At 34.3% G+C, this 16,643-nt stretch overlaps 2 protein-coding genes across 7 annotated transcripts; one reads left to right on the forward strand and one right to left on the reverse strand.

Moving 5' to 3' along the window:
* The first annotated feature begins 6,872 nt into the window (after positions 1–6,872).
* On the forward strand, positions 6,873–11,459 carry LOC122599980 (protein CELLULOSE SYNTHASE INTERACTIVE 1-like). 6 transcript variants are annotated; one of them, XM_043772606.1, is made up of 5 exons: positions 6,924–7,019; positions 7,343–7,373; positions 8,152–8,240; positions 9,466–9,524; positions 9,625–11,459. In XM_043772606.1, exon 5 carries the CDS (start codon positions 9,649–9,651, stop codon positions 11,329–11,331), a length of 1,683 nt encoding a protein of 560 aa, XP_043628541.1. In that variant the 5' UTR covers positions 6,924–7,019; positions 7,343–7,373; positions 8,152–8,240; positions 9,466–9,524; positions 9,625–9,648; the 3' UTR covers positions 11,332–11,459. The 6 variants fall into 6 exon arrangements, 5 of the variants coding, with proteins under 5 accessions (XP_043628541.1, XP_043628543.1, XP_043628542.1 ...); XM_043772608.1 differs by having other exon boundaries at positions 6,925–7,019; positions 9,646–11,459; XM_043772607.1 differs by lacking the exons at positions 6,924–7,019; positions 7,343–7,373 and adding an exon at positions 7,716–7,735.
* Positions 11,460–12,416: 957 nt separating this feature from the next.
* On the reverse strand, positions 12,417–15,192 carry LOC122599792 (F-box protein At4g00755-like). The gene is made up of 6 exons (XM_043772378.1): positions 14,991–15,192; positions 14,641–14,770; positions 14,031–14,417; positions 13,714–13,880; positions 13,511–13,629; positions 12,417–12,948 (listed from the first exon to the last, which is right to left on the reverse strand). The coding sequence occupies exons 1-6, from the start codon at positions 15,012–15,014 to the stop codon at positions 12,654–12,656; spliced, it is 1,122 nt and encodes a 373-aa protein (XP_043628313.1). The 5' UTR covers positions 15,015–15,192; the 3' UTR covers positions 12,417–12,653.
* Positions 15,193–16,643: the final 1,451 nt, after the last annotated feature.

Below are 16,643 nucleotides of genomic sequence, written 5' to 3' on the forward strand. Positions count from 1 at the left end.
GACTGAGACTGAGAGTGAGAGTAGGGGTGTAAACGAAATGAGCCACTTTGCAAACTACCCAAAATCGACTTGCAAATTATTAAAAATTGAATCGGTCTTAGTCGAGCTCTAGCTACTCGAGTAGACTTTCGAGTCGAGCTCGAGCCTCAATTTAGCCTACTCGAAAAGCTTGCGAGCTTAATCGAACTTGTGTTTATTTACAAATTACAAGTTTACCCTTGAGTATTATATAATTTTACATAATTACTATCCTACCAAGCCGAGCTTAGTCGATTTTGAGCTTGAAATTGTCGAGCTTATATTACTAATTTGATTTAAAACTTAGTTTAATTCAAAATCGAGTCGAGCTGAGTCGAGCTCGAAAGTGTCGATTCGTAAGACGAGCTCGAGCTCGAGCTCGAGCTTGAAGTAAAGGCTCAGTTGAGCTTGAGTCGAGTTTCGAGCTTCGAGTTTTACAATCGAGTCAAGCTTGAGCTTGACACTATGTCGGCTCGACTTGTCCCGATTACACCCAGTAAGACTAACTAATCTCTTATATATCATAAAACCAAACATATTATATTACAAGTAAGGCTTAATTATAGACACGAGAAGGGCTTTATAACAGTATAACAGTAGAGTGATAAATTTATAAACATTAACGCTTCAAAAAAGCTAATATGATAATTTAAACGTTTAGGTGTTTTGCTTAGATGTACTCAATCTACAAGCATGCATGCCCTCGATCTTCAGCATGACCAAAAGTGAAGTTATTTGTACCTTTTTTCATTTTCAAAACCTCAATTTCCTATGTACAAATACAACTATGCCAAATCATGTATACAACTTAATTATTGTTTGAAAAATACGAGTAACACAAGTATACAACTTAATTAATTATAATACTTACCTTTCATATAAATTTAAGTTGTTCCAACTTTATTAAAGGGAATTACTATATAATGCTCCGAAGGCATTTAATAATTTACAATTAATAACCCATAATTTCTATAAATATTACGGGGAGGGAATGGTTGTAGAGTTGGTTAACTTATCCAAATTTTTTTAATCTAATTAATACCTTTCAACTCAATTTTACTCAATTCTTACTCAAATCACTTGCAATACATACCCAATTCATTAAACTTACTCAATTTTCTTTTCTTTTTCATTTTTTTATTACATCAATAATTAAAAATCATATAAACATAAAACATAATTCCATTAAAATAAAAATCATATAAACATAAAACATAATTCCATTAAAAAAATACATAAATAATACTAAAATACACATAATACATAAATAATACTAACAACACATAATAAAAACACATTTCATAAACTACTAAAATAGATAACTAACACTCGGAATAGTCCGAGTCAACAGTGTTGACACCGTCATTGTGGTGAATGTAGCGGTACGGCTCAGGAGACCCGGTCGCGACGCCTGGCTGAGGAGAAACGTACTCCTCCCCCGGGTCAGAATAGTAACGTACATCCTGACCACCACCCACACTGGCTTGCGAAAATACCACGTGGTCTAGCGTCGCAGTCAACATTGAAGAAGCGGCGCTTAGCTGAAAAATAACTTGATTCAGCCAATCGATCTTATGTCGAAGATATACAAGGTGCTCACTTTTCGCGGTGTTACGAGCATAACCCGGGGCAGTAAGTCGGTTGATTACGGCTTGATAAGCCACTTTGTTCTCAGAAACACCCTAAATGACGTTATTTACATCAGAGCGGCGTTTGGAGTCATAATTCAGGTGGGTTTGGATTGCCATTTTACATTCCCGAAGGTTCATTGTACAGTAAGTTATGTGTGAAATATGAAGAAGATGTGTGGAAGAAGATGTGTTGAAAAAAGATGGAAGAAGATGGTAAAAATGAGTAAAGTTGTGTGTGAAATATGTGATTGTTTAGATAAATAAAGGGGTAAAGGTTTTTTTTTTAAGGTCTACAACGTTCAAAAGGGGAGGGGCCCACTAGCTTTCCAACGTTCAAATGCATACCCACTTCTCGCCTTCAAAGCTCAAATGGCTACCCGATTTGTGTTACTCAATTGGTACCCGGAGAGTTGAAATGGTGTTACCGATCTGGTAAATGATACCCGATGGCTACCCGATTAAGCACTCCTTCCCCCCTCAAGGCTTTTTTTTTAAATGTAATTAATTTACTTCTTAATGCCCAATTTACCCTTTCCTTTTTGATTCAATACTACATATCTTAATTAGTATATCCGTATATTTATGAGTAGACCGTTTTTATAATGATATTATAACTAGTTTTTAATTGTACAACTTTGCTTAATATTTAAGTGATTGTCAAAATCACATTTTATATAATGTTTTATGTTAGCGGTAGATAATTTAGAATAGAACATATTTTTTTAATATATTTTGATTGGATATCCATTATTATTGATTTGTGTACAACATTTGAAAATTATGTTAGAAGATGAATATCTTCAATCCTGTTTTCTTTACAAAGATGTAAACCAGTTTGTTTGAATGTTAATTTGTAATAAAATTATTGTGTGTTTCTATATTATTTGTTGTTTAATTGAGACTAATCTTTAAAATTTATATTGACTCGAATGAATTAAAAATAACCTCCTGTAACTATTTGTTTTCTAATCAATATCCCCTCGAATATGGTCAGGACCAAAAGGCGTTTTTTTTCCTTTCAAAATAACACTATATAAAACGATATTTTGACAATCAAGCAAAATTGTACAATTAAAAATCAATATAGTATCCATATAAAAAGGGTCCACACATAAATGGATGGATATACTAATTAAAATGTGTGGTATTGAATCACAAAGGAAATGGCAAATTGGGCATAAAGAAGTAAATTAATTACATTTAATGTAAAGCCTTAATATATATAGAAATTATGAGTTATTAATTGTAAATTATCAAACGCTGGTGGGGCATTATATAACAATTCCCTTATTAAATGGTTACCATTTGGATGGTGTTTCAACTTTTGTTATATAGTTTTCTCTAATTTATGCTCTAATTACTAGTTTTAAAGTGTATATACTACGAGTATATAGTACATTAACATTATTTTTTAATACTTAAAAAAATAATTAACATACTATCTTTTAGCATTGTTTATAAAAATGCGAAAATATATGCTTAATAAACTTGCAATAAATATATTTGTCAACTTGTTTATGAAAAAGTCGATACATAAAATGCCACTTTATGCTTTAATTATAACTTTCTATTTTCAATTCATTATTGTATGTACTATAACTTTTAGAAGAACGTGAGTTTTTAACTACTACTATTAAAAATGTGAAACAAAAATACAAAATATATCATTAAAGTCAATGATTCTCTATATAGCATTCACATTCCCATTGTAAAAGTATATATAATCTCTAAACCTTTAAGAGCAAAGGTGTAGTGCCAAAAGATTAACAAATTGGCTAAATTGACAAATTATCGACGAATCACAAGCCGCCATGTATTGTTGCAAAAACCTAGCAAAAAACAAGCCAAAAGTTGCCAAAAGTAATAAAAAAACTTGACAATTTAACCAATTTGATAACATAGCAAAGATAACCGAAATTATAATCAGACTTGTCGAAAAATTAAAAAGGTAACCTTTTATTTTTATAAAATGAAACTTGAGGTCAGAATATGGGGGGTCGGGAATTTCAGAAGTCGGAGACGCCATGGCTGCTAACCCAAACGGTTTACCCGCCAAGATACGCCTCGGATCGTCCGAGTCCCATTTTTACGAACATTTGTATTATCATCGCCCATTTAACCATCAACCTAAAAAACTGTTCAACGATATCATCATCGGCTAAAAACTACTTTTTTCGGCTACCTATTGCTTTAATGGAACAAAATCCGGCAACCCTACCAAGGAAAAATCTAGCAACGCTACCGCTAACACTACCAAGCTAATCACAAATAAGCAATTAACGGCAATGTAAAAAGATAAATATACATAAATATACAGCAACAGCAGTACCGGAAAACCCAAAAAAAGGGTCGCCGGAAAACTAACCGTCGTAAAAGGAGTAGCAGCAGCAGTTAACGGAAAACCCAAGAAAGGGCTCGCCGGAAACCACATCCATCGTAGCAGCAGTAAAAGGAGCAACAACAGTCTCACCGGAAAACCTAAGAAAGGGCTTGCCGGTAAACCGAACCAACCAACAAAGCAATAATATATCGATTAAACCGGAAACCCCCAAGAAAGGGTCGCCGGAAAACCGAGTTTCAAGTAGTCAATAGCCAACTACACCCTTGCACAAGCCAAAATATGTTTTGGCCTAATGAAAGTGAACGTTTTTGGCCGGCAACGATTGGAAACCCCAAAAGGGGTTTTGAATCTCACCGGAAAAAGGTGCTATATAACGTTAGGAACATCGACAAGTTTTATCAACACGTATCCCGGCAATAGAAGCCAAGAAAAACGTAGATCTAGCCTCAAAATCGAAAACCCCCCCAAAAAATTTTAGGTTTCCGACGATGTCGAACAGATTGGCACAAGAACAAAAAAAATGGTCACAAGTACACGCTCCTAATGTTCACAAGGATCGCCCAAAACATGTCGATATATATATATAGCCAAAAGTAGCCGATTAAACTTGCTGATACAAGCCGATGCAGATGCTATAGTATAACCGATTAGTCGATGTTTGCCGATAGTTTTTGCCGATAAAACAATCTGACTACAACCTTGCCCCTTATAAAACTAGATTAATACCTGGTCAGTAACCGGGTTACAGATAATCTAAAACTTGCATCACAGATTGTGAAAAGTATAAGTCTTATAACATACAAAGACGAAGTTTAATATGAAATTGAAGATATTATTAAGACAAACTTTTAACAACTTATATATTTTAGTATAATATATTGAGTATAACAATACTCAATCCAACCTAAACAATGCGAAAAAAACCGGGTTAGACTTACATATTTTTGACCCTCTAACGCGCTATAATTCTTTCGGGTTGGGTTGACATTTTGGATTAACCGATCGACTCGTCAACCCAGAAAAAATTTAAACTTTTATAAATACTTTAATAGGTAGACCCACCAACCCATATGACCCACAACCCCGAATCAGTTTGGCCTGAAATCAATCCGCCAACCTAAAAACCCACCAACCCATACTCTTAAAATTTAAATTACATGCATGCATGTTTGAGATAAAACAACGCCAACTCAAGCTTTTGGGTGGCCTTAAATGAGATCAATTTTGGGGGCCTAGTTTCTTTCGCATACAAAATAAGGTAAACAAAAGAAACAAGAAAAAAAAGGATACTTGCTATTGTGAAAAACCAAATCTGCTACTATTGGTCTGCTACCTTTTGCTTGAGTTTTGTGTTTATCCCACCGTACATTTTTTATATATAGAAGTCTAAAATCTACAAAAATTGGGGGCCTTATAAAATTGGAGGCCCAAAACTATTGCTTGACCTTGTACAACCATTGAGCCGACTATGAAATGGAAATTAGTACTCTTGAACTCCCCTCCCCCTTCTCCACCCACCATAACTTACCTCTACAAATGTATAAAGTAGAACTCGAATCCTAGTGAATTACCCTAAGGTCAAAGACCTTACAAATGGTCTATCAACCATATTGGCTACCGATAATACCCTTATTAAAAATAATCTACAACACAGTTCTCTTAACTCTTAACTATAATTACATACATCCTTTAACATTAATTACTTTTACATTTACCAGCATACCACTACTATCATCACCACCACTGCCTCTACCACTCATCGACGCCACCGCCACCCATTGCCACCACTGTCACACCGCCGCCACCACCTCTGCCATCATTACTCTCACCGCCGCTGCATTGCGTGTATGTAAGTCTAGTATATATATACATAGCTCCGATCCTTTTAAATATTGTAATTCGGTTGATATTACTTTTTTTTTCAACTTATACCTTTTTTTTACAATAAATAAACTATCTTTTAAAAGATGGTGAAATTAATATAATATTTTATTAGAAACTATATAATTATAAAACCTTGAAATAAAAAACAACGTAAAATTTTATAAATGGTAAATAAAGGTTGAATATTTAAACTCTTTGGATCTTAGTCTAGTATTACTGTGAAAGTTGTTTATAAACTCGTATATAAATTAAATTCAAATTGTAAAATACTACAACTTCAAATTTCTAAAAAACACTTAAATTTTGAACATCATGATTTTATGTTTAAAATATGAGAATGATATAAACAAAAAGAAAAGCGGGTCTAGACGGCAACCATTCCTTGAATTTGGTTATGGCAAAGCGGGAGCCAACCATGTTATTTCAATTTGTTAGTTCTTTTTAGTTTTTTTTTTTTTAACTAAAACAACATTTAATATTTCCTAAATTGTGTTATTTATTTTCAATGATTAAGATTGAATATTGAATTGATTTTGAAAGATAAAGATCAAAAATGAATCATAATTTTCTCTTAGCTCTACCAATAATATATATATATATATATATAATAAAATTTTATTTTAAGTAGTTTAAACACTTTTTTTCAATATCCCCATATTAGCCTCAATTCACACATTATCTTTAATTTTATATTCTAAACACAATCAGACAAACATCTACCAAAATTTAACACACAACCACTTCTTTCTCTCCTTCCTATTTAAACACACGCATATCAAGTCCTCCCCACTGTTTTGTATTATCATCACCGTTTAACCGCCGCAACGCGCGGGCACCAATCATCGTAATTAAAAAGTACTCGTAAAACATAATTATTTTTAATTTTTTAATTATTATATGACCCTTTTACAGTTTTGATAGCAACATAATTAACCAAACAGGCTCCATAAAGTGAATCTTGGGACACCACAGCTCAGCCATTCCTGACATAATGCTTCTTTCACTCTCACACACACTGTGATTTCAAATACATAAAATAAATATATACAATAAATTAATACATATATATTTATTTGTTTTGAATTCTTTCATTCTTCTCTGTCGGCATCTAGATAAAAAGCTTGATCACATTCTTCAATTCACTGGTAAAAATTAAACCTTTTATTTCTTTTTTAATAGATATGTTTCAAAATTAATTTTCATTAGCATCTCACTTATCAGCTTTCAAGATTCTCAATGATTTTATATTTTTGTTCTTTTGCATTACCTTATTAATAATGGGCTCATGTGTAACTCAATAATGGAAGAAAAAAGTCAAGAAATTTATGATTCAAAATTGTGTTTCTTGATCAATTTTTTGTGGGCATTTCTAAAGTTTCAATCTTTTTTATTCCTGAGCCATTTTTACAGTTGAAAATTTTGGTGGGTTTTTATTAATATTTTAAATTTTTTATTTTTTATGTTGCAGTTTCTGATTTGGGGAAATAGAGTGTTGAAAGGTTAGTCTATTGTGGGTATTTCTTTAATATTACTCTACTTTGTTTATTTCTTGTTTCTACTGATTAAAATTGGAAATTAGGCGATAAATAATCAAAAAATTTAGTGGGGTTGGTGCCAAGTTTTGAACTTTATATTCAGATTTGCAGCTACAAGTGTTAAAGCTTAACTTTGGTGGGTATTTCTCAATTTTCTTTAAACTGAATTGTGCAATTCTAGTTTTTGCTTTCTATACAAAGATTGAATCTTTGGTGGTTTTTGGGTCAAATCTATCATGAAACGAAATCTTAATTCTTGATGCTGTTCAAGTTACCCGGCGAAGACTTGTCTTTGAAATTTGAGTTTCTTGGAAGCTTAATATTTGGTGGGTATATCTCACATATCTTCAAATTTGATTAGTTAATCTTAGTTTGAGCTTTTTAAATTGAGACACATGGTTTAAAGATCAAACCTTTTGATGGGTATAAGTCAAATTTCCAAGAAATGAAGTCTTCAACTAATTGTTGTATTTTCGAAATTCACCTTTTTAAAAAATCTTGTTGCATGAAAAGCCCTTTTTTTTGTCAATGAAGAGAGAGATTAAACTTTTGAACCATTGTTCTTTATTTTCAGTTTTCTTGAGAAAAGATACCAAAAGTTAATATAGTCACAAGAACAAGTTATTATTATGGAAATGTAAAATGAAATTATCTGGAACTCGTTCATTTTTACTGCATGTTCTTGGTGTATTGTTTGAATCTTGTTTAAATATATATTTGCATTATGTTTGATTGTTTTCAGAACTAGCACACTACATTATTTGTGGAGGGCTATCAAAGAGGTCTTAGCGACTTAGCATTCAATGTTTGCAAGAGACCAATCACTTTGACGTATGATCCTAATTTTGTATTTATTGTATTTTTCATTTTTCATATACAAAAGCATAAACTTGATGGTTTGGTCCCATTCCAGAATTTAAGCACATCATGTATGAGTGTACAATTGAAGTTAGATGGTGACCTTTCTTGTCTTGTCTTTAAAGCAAAATTTAACATCTCTTGAAGATACGTAGTAGTCACCTACACCAAGAAAACTGCAACAATCACTTTTGGTACACAGTTATAAGACTTGTCTAGTAAATCTAATCTGTGACTATATGCTTCTAACATTTATCATATACATACATGTGGGTCCCATTTAGACGGTCTTTGGAGAAGCGGTATATGTACCAAAGGAATGATGTAAGCTATCTTTTTTTTTGTTCTTTGAATGTTGTTTTGAGCTTAAAGTATGTGTTATTGTGTAACGTTTTTTGTGTCACCGTGTATGTCTATGAATTTAGTAAAAAAGTTGATAGCTTTATGTATGATGAAAAGTTCTTCCTTTAACTTTTATCATCTTTACACCACATCTTTGTGAAATAGATGGAGTGGTTAAGTACTAGTGAGTCGTGAAGCAACCCATTATTTTGCCCTTGTTTTTGCAGAATGTTAAACAGAGATGAATGGAAAATCATGAGTACATAATCTATCTCAAATGCTAGGCTTCGTGATTGCATGTGTGTGTATACTTTGTCTCTTTTATTGTAGCTGATCTGGCTTTATGATCATGCAAGATTCTCATAAGTTTTGATCTTTATTCCATTTCACTTTTTAAATATGATCGATAAAGTAAAGTTTAATGATCCAAGTCATCTAACTACTACAGAACTTTACTTTTCATGCAAAAGTCATGATCTTGATCTTCTTTTTACTCTTAATTTGGGCCCCTTTTGAACATGTTAGTTTGTCCCAATGTCAAGTATATTACATAAATGTGACTTGGATCCAACTTTCTGATCTCAAAATCAAGTTTTCTGTAATCCATCAAAGATGGCTTATGCGATTGGTTCGTAGAACAGTTGTGTCTCAGAATCTAAACCAGGTTAATTTGTTTTTCAGAGTTGTTTTTTTTTTTTTTTTTATGTTTTTCAGGTTCGTTCTCATGATTGGTTCCTAGATCATTTAGTATAAGAATCATAAACTTTCTGCAATTTGGTTCTTAGATTATTTATTCTCAAAATCTTTAAGGATTCATCATTCATGTTTATTTATCAGCTATTTGTATTTTCTGCAGGTTTGACTTCACTAAATTGGTTCCTGTATATCATTTTAGCCTCAAGATCTTGTCATCAGGTTTGACTTCTCTGTAGATTAACTCTGATATCATTTTAACCTTATAATCTTGAACAAACCATGATTTGTATCTGTTATTTATATTTCAAACGGGTAACAGGTTATATTAATACATTCCTAGATAATGGTGGAAGATCATAATAAAGTGAATAAGGTCGTGGGTGATCTTCAGTCAACTGAAGAGTGGCTGTCATATGCCTATGAACTCGTTCCTGTAGCTCTCCAGAAAGCCCGAGAGGTTAAAGGGTTTCCAGGAAGGTGGAAAATGATCATATCGAAATTAGAGCAGATCCCAACTAGGTTATCTGATTTATCAAGCCATCCATGCTTTTCAAAGAATATGTTGTGCATAGAACAGCTTCAAGCGGTTGCAAAGACTTTGAATGAATCACTTGAGATGGCAGAAAAATGTTCAAAAGAGAAATATGAAGGTAAGCTTCAAATGCAGAGTGATCTTGATGCATTGTCGGGAAAAATTGATTTAAATCTACGAGATTGCGGGCTCCTAATAAAAACAGGAGTTTTGGGCGAGGTTTCATTATCGAGTTGTACCTCTTCGGGCTCTGAAGGTACAAGTTCAGAAGGCTGTAATGTTACAGAGTTGCTAGCTAGGCTGCAGATTGGTCATTTGGAAGCCAAGCATAAAGCTCTTGATTGCCTTGCTGATGTGATGAGAGAAGATGAAAAGATGGTTTCACCCTTCTTAGGACGAAGCAGCATATCTGCTTTGGTACAACTCCTTACAGCCACATCTCCAAGAATACGCGAAAAGACTGTTACTTTGATATGTACATTAGCAGAGTCGGGAACTTGTGAAAATTTACTTGTTTCAGAAGGTGTTTTACCACCTCTTATAAGGCTACTCGAGTCTGGTAGCTCAGTTGGTAGAGAAAAATCCGCAATCACCCTTCAGCAATTGTCCCGGTCAGCAGAGATAGCTAGCTCGATAGTGGGCCATGGCGGGGTGCAACCACTAATGGAAGTATGTTACGCTGGTGATTCCGTTTCCCAAGCTTCAGCAACTTGTACTTTGAAAAACTTATCCGTCGTACCCGATCTCCGCCAAGCCCTAGCTGAAGAAGGGGTGGTGAAGATCATGATTGATATACTTGATTCAGGGATTTTATTCGTTTCCAAGGAATATGCTGCCGAGTGTTTGCAGAATCTCACATTAAGTAACGAGTTCAAAATGTCTGTTATCACTGAAGGCGGGGTTCGTAGTCTGTTGTCATACCTCGATAGTGGTCTCCCTCAAGAACCCGCGATTGGGACAATTCGAAACCTTGTTGGGTCGGTTTCAGTTGAAACCCTGGTTTCATTAGGCCTCCTCCCAAGACTCGTCCGTATACTTAACTCAAGCTCGAACGGATCCCTAAAATTGGCAGCGGCCACAATATGCCGGATTACCGACTCACCGGAAATGAAAAAACTTGTGGGAGAAAGCGGGTGCATGTCGCTACTAATCAAATTACTTGAAGTGAAGCAGAATGACGTTCGGGAGGCGGCAACACAAGCACTTGCTAGCCTAATGACACTTGCGTGTAATGCTCGAGAAGTTAAGCATGATATGCGAAGTGTCCCGAGTTTGGTTCAATTACTAGACCCGAGCCCACAAAACACAGCTAAAAAGTATGCAGTGGCTTGCCTTGTGATTTTGTCGACGAGCAAGAAGTGTCGGAAGCTTATGATATCGTATGGTGCAATAGGGTATTTGAAGAAGCTAACTGAAATGGATATAATCGAGTCTAAAAAGTTGTTGGAAAGGTTGCAAAGAGGGAAATTTATAAATTTGTTCGGGAAAAATTAGGCTTTGGAGATGTAAAAAATAGTTGTTTCGTTGTCTTTTATGAAACATTTGTGAGGCAAATCTATGAATCTAAGGTGGTACATTATGTGAAGTTGTAAAAATAACCGTCATTTACTAGCCCGTTCAAACGATGTTTAAGTATTTATTTATATCCTTTAAGGAAAAAGTTAAATTAGGGACTCCTTATTTTATGGATTGTTAGGGACTCCTTTTACCTCCTTCTCCGACCACCATCACCATAATCTCTGACCACCACCATGATCATCTCCGACCACCATCATGATCCTCCGGCGACAGCGACCATCTCCGGCGAGACTTACACATGTGTAAGTAACTTACACATGTTTTAAGTACAATTGTTTTTAGGTAGATCACCCATCACCGGTCACCCCCTATGACCTATCACCCTCAATGACCTATCACCCCCACCAGCTTTGGTTTATGAATATCCTTAAGGGCGAAGCCCGCTCTAAATCATAATTTTTATTCAACTTACATATGTTTAAGTTGTACTTACACACATGTAAGTCTCGCCGGAGATGAATATGGCCGAAGATGTCGCCAGAGATGATCAGTGGTGTGGTGATTAGATCTGATGAAAATGGACGGTCTAAATCGAGTCTCTAACAGTCCCTAAAATAAGGAGTCTCTAATCTAACTCACCCCTCTTTTAAAATCAAACTGTATATCTATACTACTATTATTATCTAAAACATTTTTCAGTTACATGACGCTTTAGATGCACAAATTTTTCGAAGAGCATCATAAAAGTAATTCTGTGCTAGTTACTGAAGCTTGTCTCTTCTTCGATCAGCTGTAGATAACTCATGAGCATTTGGCTTTTAAATCACTTCTATATATGGGTAAAAAAATTTGACCAAAAACATGTCAATGGTTCAAACTGGTTCAAGTTGGAAACAGGGTGCGTAGTTTTAATGGGTCAAAAGTCACCCAAGGCCGGTACTTTAACTATAAAGTTGGTCAATTTAAAACATTAACTGTTTGCAAGGTACTGCTGTTGGTCATTTTCATTGAGATAAAATATTTTCAATTCGCTACATTACAAGCTAGAACACTGTGTTGGGTATTGTAAATTAAAACGTCTTCCTGATTGAATGTTTGCAGATTGTAATGCTATAAACCATTAGCTACATGGTCGGTTGTCAAACCCGGCTAGCTGGGGTGTTCACAAGAAGTCAACAACTGCTTCACTCGATAACACCCAGTTCAAGTACACAAGATAAAAAAGAGCAAAACATAGACATATACAACAAACACAAAAAAAATACATATCTACAAAAAAAACTGATCATTAATCCAATTTATTCATCCCCCTCGAACTCATCATTAATCCATGCAAAGTCAATAACATTTTGATGTGCCTGCATTTGAATTATCTCAATGAATTCTTGCAAGTTTCCCCAACCGAGGTCTCGTGGGGGTTCTACAGGAAGCAGACTTGTACTCAGTGAAATATTACTCCCATCAGAAGCATTTTGTAATGTACGTTCGAATTCTTCAGCATTGTAATTGAGAGATACAGTGTTGGATGGTTCCAGGAAGTCGACACTAAATGCCGGTGATAATGGACTTCCTATAGCTTGGACGTGAGCCACACTGCATCAGTTAGACATGTGATTATCTAATTCTGATTATTCATATATCACATAGTTACATAAATGGACATCAAACACTCCCTTTGTTTAATGGCAAAAAGATTGGAAGTCCAGCAATCCAGCATACCATGAAAAAAACAGCTACTACAAGCTTGTCCCATGTGATTATAAATTTATTATGCGATACAATGAGTTTCATCCACAAAATTATCCTACTCATGATGATGACACATTTTACGTTATAACTCATATTATTCGCGATTATGTCTTTTCAAAGCAAAAATAGCTTATTCTAAAGTAAGGTACAACTTCCAGGAGATGAGATACAGGTCATTAGGTTTAAAGACTCGGAAGTGAAGAAACATTGTTCCAGTTTCAAACTAAAAATGCTAGTTTCGGTATTCCCATGATGATAAAGTACAGTAGTAACTATATGTAGATTGCTCCATGGAATTTCCATATGTAAAAGGATATATGGGACAAATGATAATAGCATGTGTAACTCATTTAGTCATGATATAGAAAAAATGCATCAAGTAGTTAAAGAGAGTACCAGAACTGACCATATATAGTACTTGGCATCAGTTCGTTGTTTCTGGACCCGACCTAGCAACTCAATTTGCAAAAAACCACCGATGCAAAGTGCAGGCTCAGGCAGCTTGAACTTTTGTAAACGGTTCTCCTGTTGTCACAAGCCCTTTAAATCAAGTTACTTTAACAAGTTTACAAGTACACAAGAATGTGAAAATAGGATGCCAACACTCACCTGAAGCATTGGGAAAGTTTGTGAAGTATACGTCCAAACAAACTTGTCATCTGCACTTTCTTGAGAGTCCAAAAAATCACGATCTATGTCTTTAAAAGACTTTGGATGTCCCATTCTGAATCGCACAAATCGCGCTGAGTAGATCGGAAACCCGAGCTGAAACATGGCTGGGTACACAGATATTGATCACTGAATTTTGGCCATGTGAAAGAGAACCAAAGAGTATAGAGGTAGCAGGATGGGTAAGCTTGAAACGGTGATCAAATTTAACACATCAAAAGTGTTATTTGGAGTTGGGGGTGAGAAAAAGAACATACCTTGAAACGGTGAAATATTAATCTCTGTAATAACACACAAATTAGAACTCAGATTATATATCAGAGTTTCTGGGACATCAGGATCCACTTGTCCTTTACTTGACCAGTAGGAGGCCCTTTCGAGAACTCGGTCCCTAGGATCTAGAGTGTTGATGATACTTTCTTCAGGGTAGTTATCAGTGCTTGAAGCACTTACTGGATAAGTGATGCAAAAACTCGGTGGGAATGATGTTAAAGCTCGATATAAAGAACCGTATGCCTTGTGTTCTGTATTCAATATGTTGTCAGAAGGACCGTCATCAGAGGCTAGTTCGGCTACATGAGCAATGGTGGCAAGCTGAGGATATTTTCTAACACAGAGTTGCTTACAAAGTCCGTAAGAAATCACTGCAGAACAAGTCATTTCGTTTCCTCGTTAGCAAGCTTAAAAAAAAAAAATAATTTGAACACGAACAATAAGTTTTACACCGTAGACAACTAGTATGGGATTGTTTACTAATGATAACCGATAACAGTGAGTAATACCAAATACTTGTGGGCTTAACACAAACTATTTTCCAAAATATCGCAAGCAAAAAGCATATTACTAGACATGTGGTGTGATACTAACCAAAATTTCGCCAGTATTTAGAGACGGCAGATGCACGGATAAGGTCAGCTGGCTCATACAAACAGGTGAGGATTTTGAGTACCATGTCGATATCAAGCCATCGCAAGAAGTCAATACGTTTTTCCATTTCCTGGTTTACAAGCAAAATCATCATGTCATCTAATATACATGTCAACAATTTTTACAGTCTTCTTGGGTTAGCAAATGGACTAATTAAATTAAACATGATATATATAAGAGAATTCTAGTTTCCTTGTATTAAAGAGAATCTTATATACGTAAATCTTCCTAACATATATATATATAAGCCAATTAAATTAAAATATGAATAAAAACAATTATAAGATTACCATTTTTGTATGTTGTTGTTTCATGAAACAAGGTGTATATGAAAGGGCTAGAAATGAAATTGGATGATTGATTCATCGACGGAGAGAGACATAGTGGTTGTGGCTGTCGGCGTGAGGATTCAAGAAAATTCCGGTCGGTGATGTTCCAGAGATATACAGATACATTATTTTTTTCCAATTGATATGATATTTTCAATGTAGTTTTAGCTTTTTTTTTTTTTTTTTAGAAAAAAAAAAAAAAACTTATTTGTTATTTCTTAATTTAATTAGGTAAAGAGACTACAATGATCCAAAAACCTATTTTGTTTTTAAGGAAAAAAAAACTTATTATAAAAAAAAACACCCTACAAATCAATCCTTAAAATATGCTCACATACGCTACCACTTAACATTAAAGATTAAATTACACTATCAATCTTTAGTTTGTTAAAATATCTTTATCAACTTTCTTAAATCAATTACTTTTATATTAATAATATACACATTCAAAGCCTTTTCTACCCCCAACATTCACCCCACCACACCGTCGCCGCCACACCCACTGTCACATTGTACCGTGCTAGTATATCCAATGAACAATCCTAAAGTGACAAACAAATTTTACTAACAATGTTTACAAACATGTGTGGCAATGTTACATCCATAAACACGACTGGAATTATATATTTTTTTTCCTTTTGATTCACTCTCTATTTATTTTATTGGTCCGCATAGGTTTGTTAATCTTGTTAATAAAGATTTGTTTGTTACTCAAGCATTTCTCATATCGAAATATCAATTTTTCTAAAGATTATCTCATTATAAGCATTAAATAATTTTTTTTATTCAAATATTATTTTGATCCTTGTAAAAATGAAGCTGGTATTTATAGATTGAAAATAATTATTCTCTAAGTTAAAATAATGTAATCTGATTAGGAATGAGCTGAAAATCCAAAGTCTTAAGTCCGGTCCCGATTTCGGTATCAGGATGCGGTATCAAGTCCCAAGTGAAATTGGGATCGGTATTGATCTTTAGTGGTTTTTGGGATTAGGAGCGGGACGAGACCGCGAAAGGGAAAATCTCACGAACTACGAGATTTGTAGTCCCGTTTGGATCCTAACTTATTTGGAACTAGGACCGGTACCACATTTTTGGTATTTTTGAGACCAATAATATTGGTACCGAGACGGATACCATGGTCATCCCTAAATCTAATCATGTTTTGAATTGATAATGTTTTTTTCTATATATTTTTTATTAGAAAATCAAATAGACTACAAAGTTAATAGATGTAGTTATACACATATCATATACAATGAAAATGTCCCCTTCATTTTTAAGGTAAATTCATGTCGCATCTCATTTTTATTTGGTAAATATGAACGTTTACAACAAAGAATTCAAATTTGGAAAAGCCGAGGGGGTAAATCATAAATGAAAAAAACAAGAACCGAAAGTGGGCACCCAAAGGAATATTCCTGTAGTAAGGGGCATTTTCGGAACAACATTTCAAATCTCTTTCACTAGCATCCAATGTTAACCTCATTATCAACCGTTAGATCAAACGCTCGTAATTAAATCCAACGGTTCAAAATCAAAGTTTGACTAAACGTACAAAATGAAGTAAAGAATGAATGATTGGGCCTTTTTCAGGTTTACACATCTTTGACC

Source organism: Erigeron canadensis, chromosome 5 (assembly GCF_010389155.1).
Source record: "Erigeron canadensis isolate Cc75 chromosome 5, C_canadensis_v1, whole genome shotgun sequence".
In the NCBI taxonomy this organism is placed as follows: Eukaryota; Viridiplantae; Streptophyta; class Magnoliopsida; order Asterales; family Asteraceae; genus Erigeron; species Erigeron canadensis.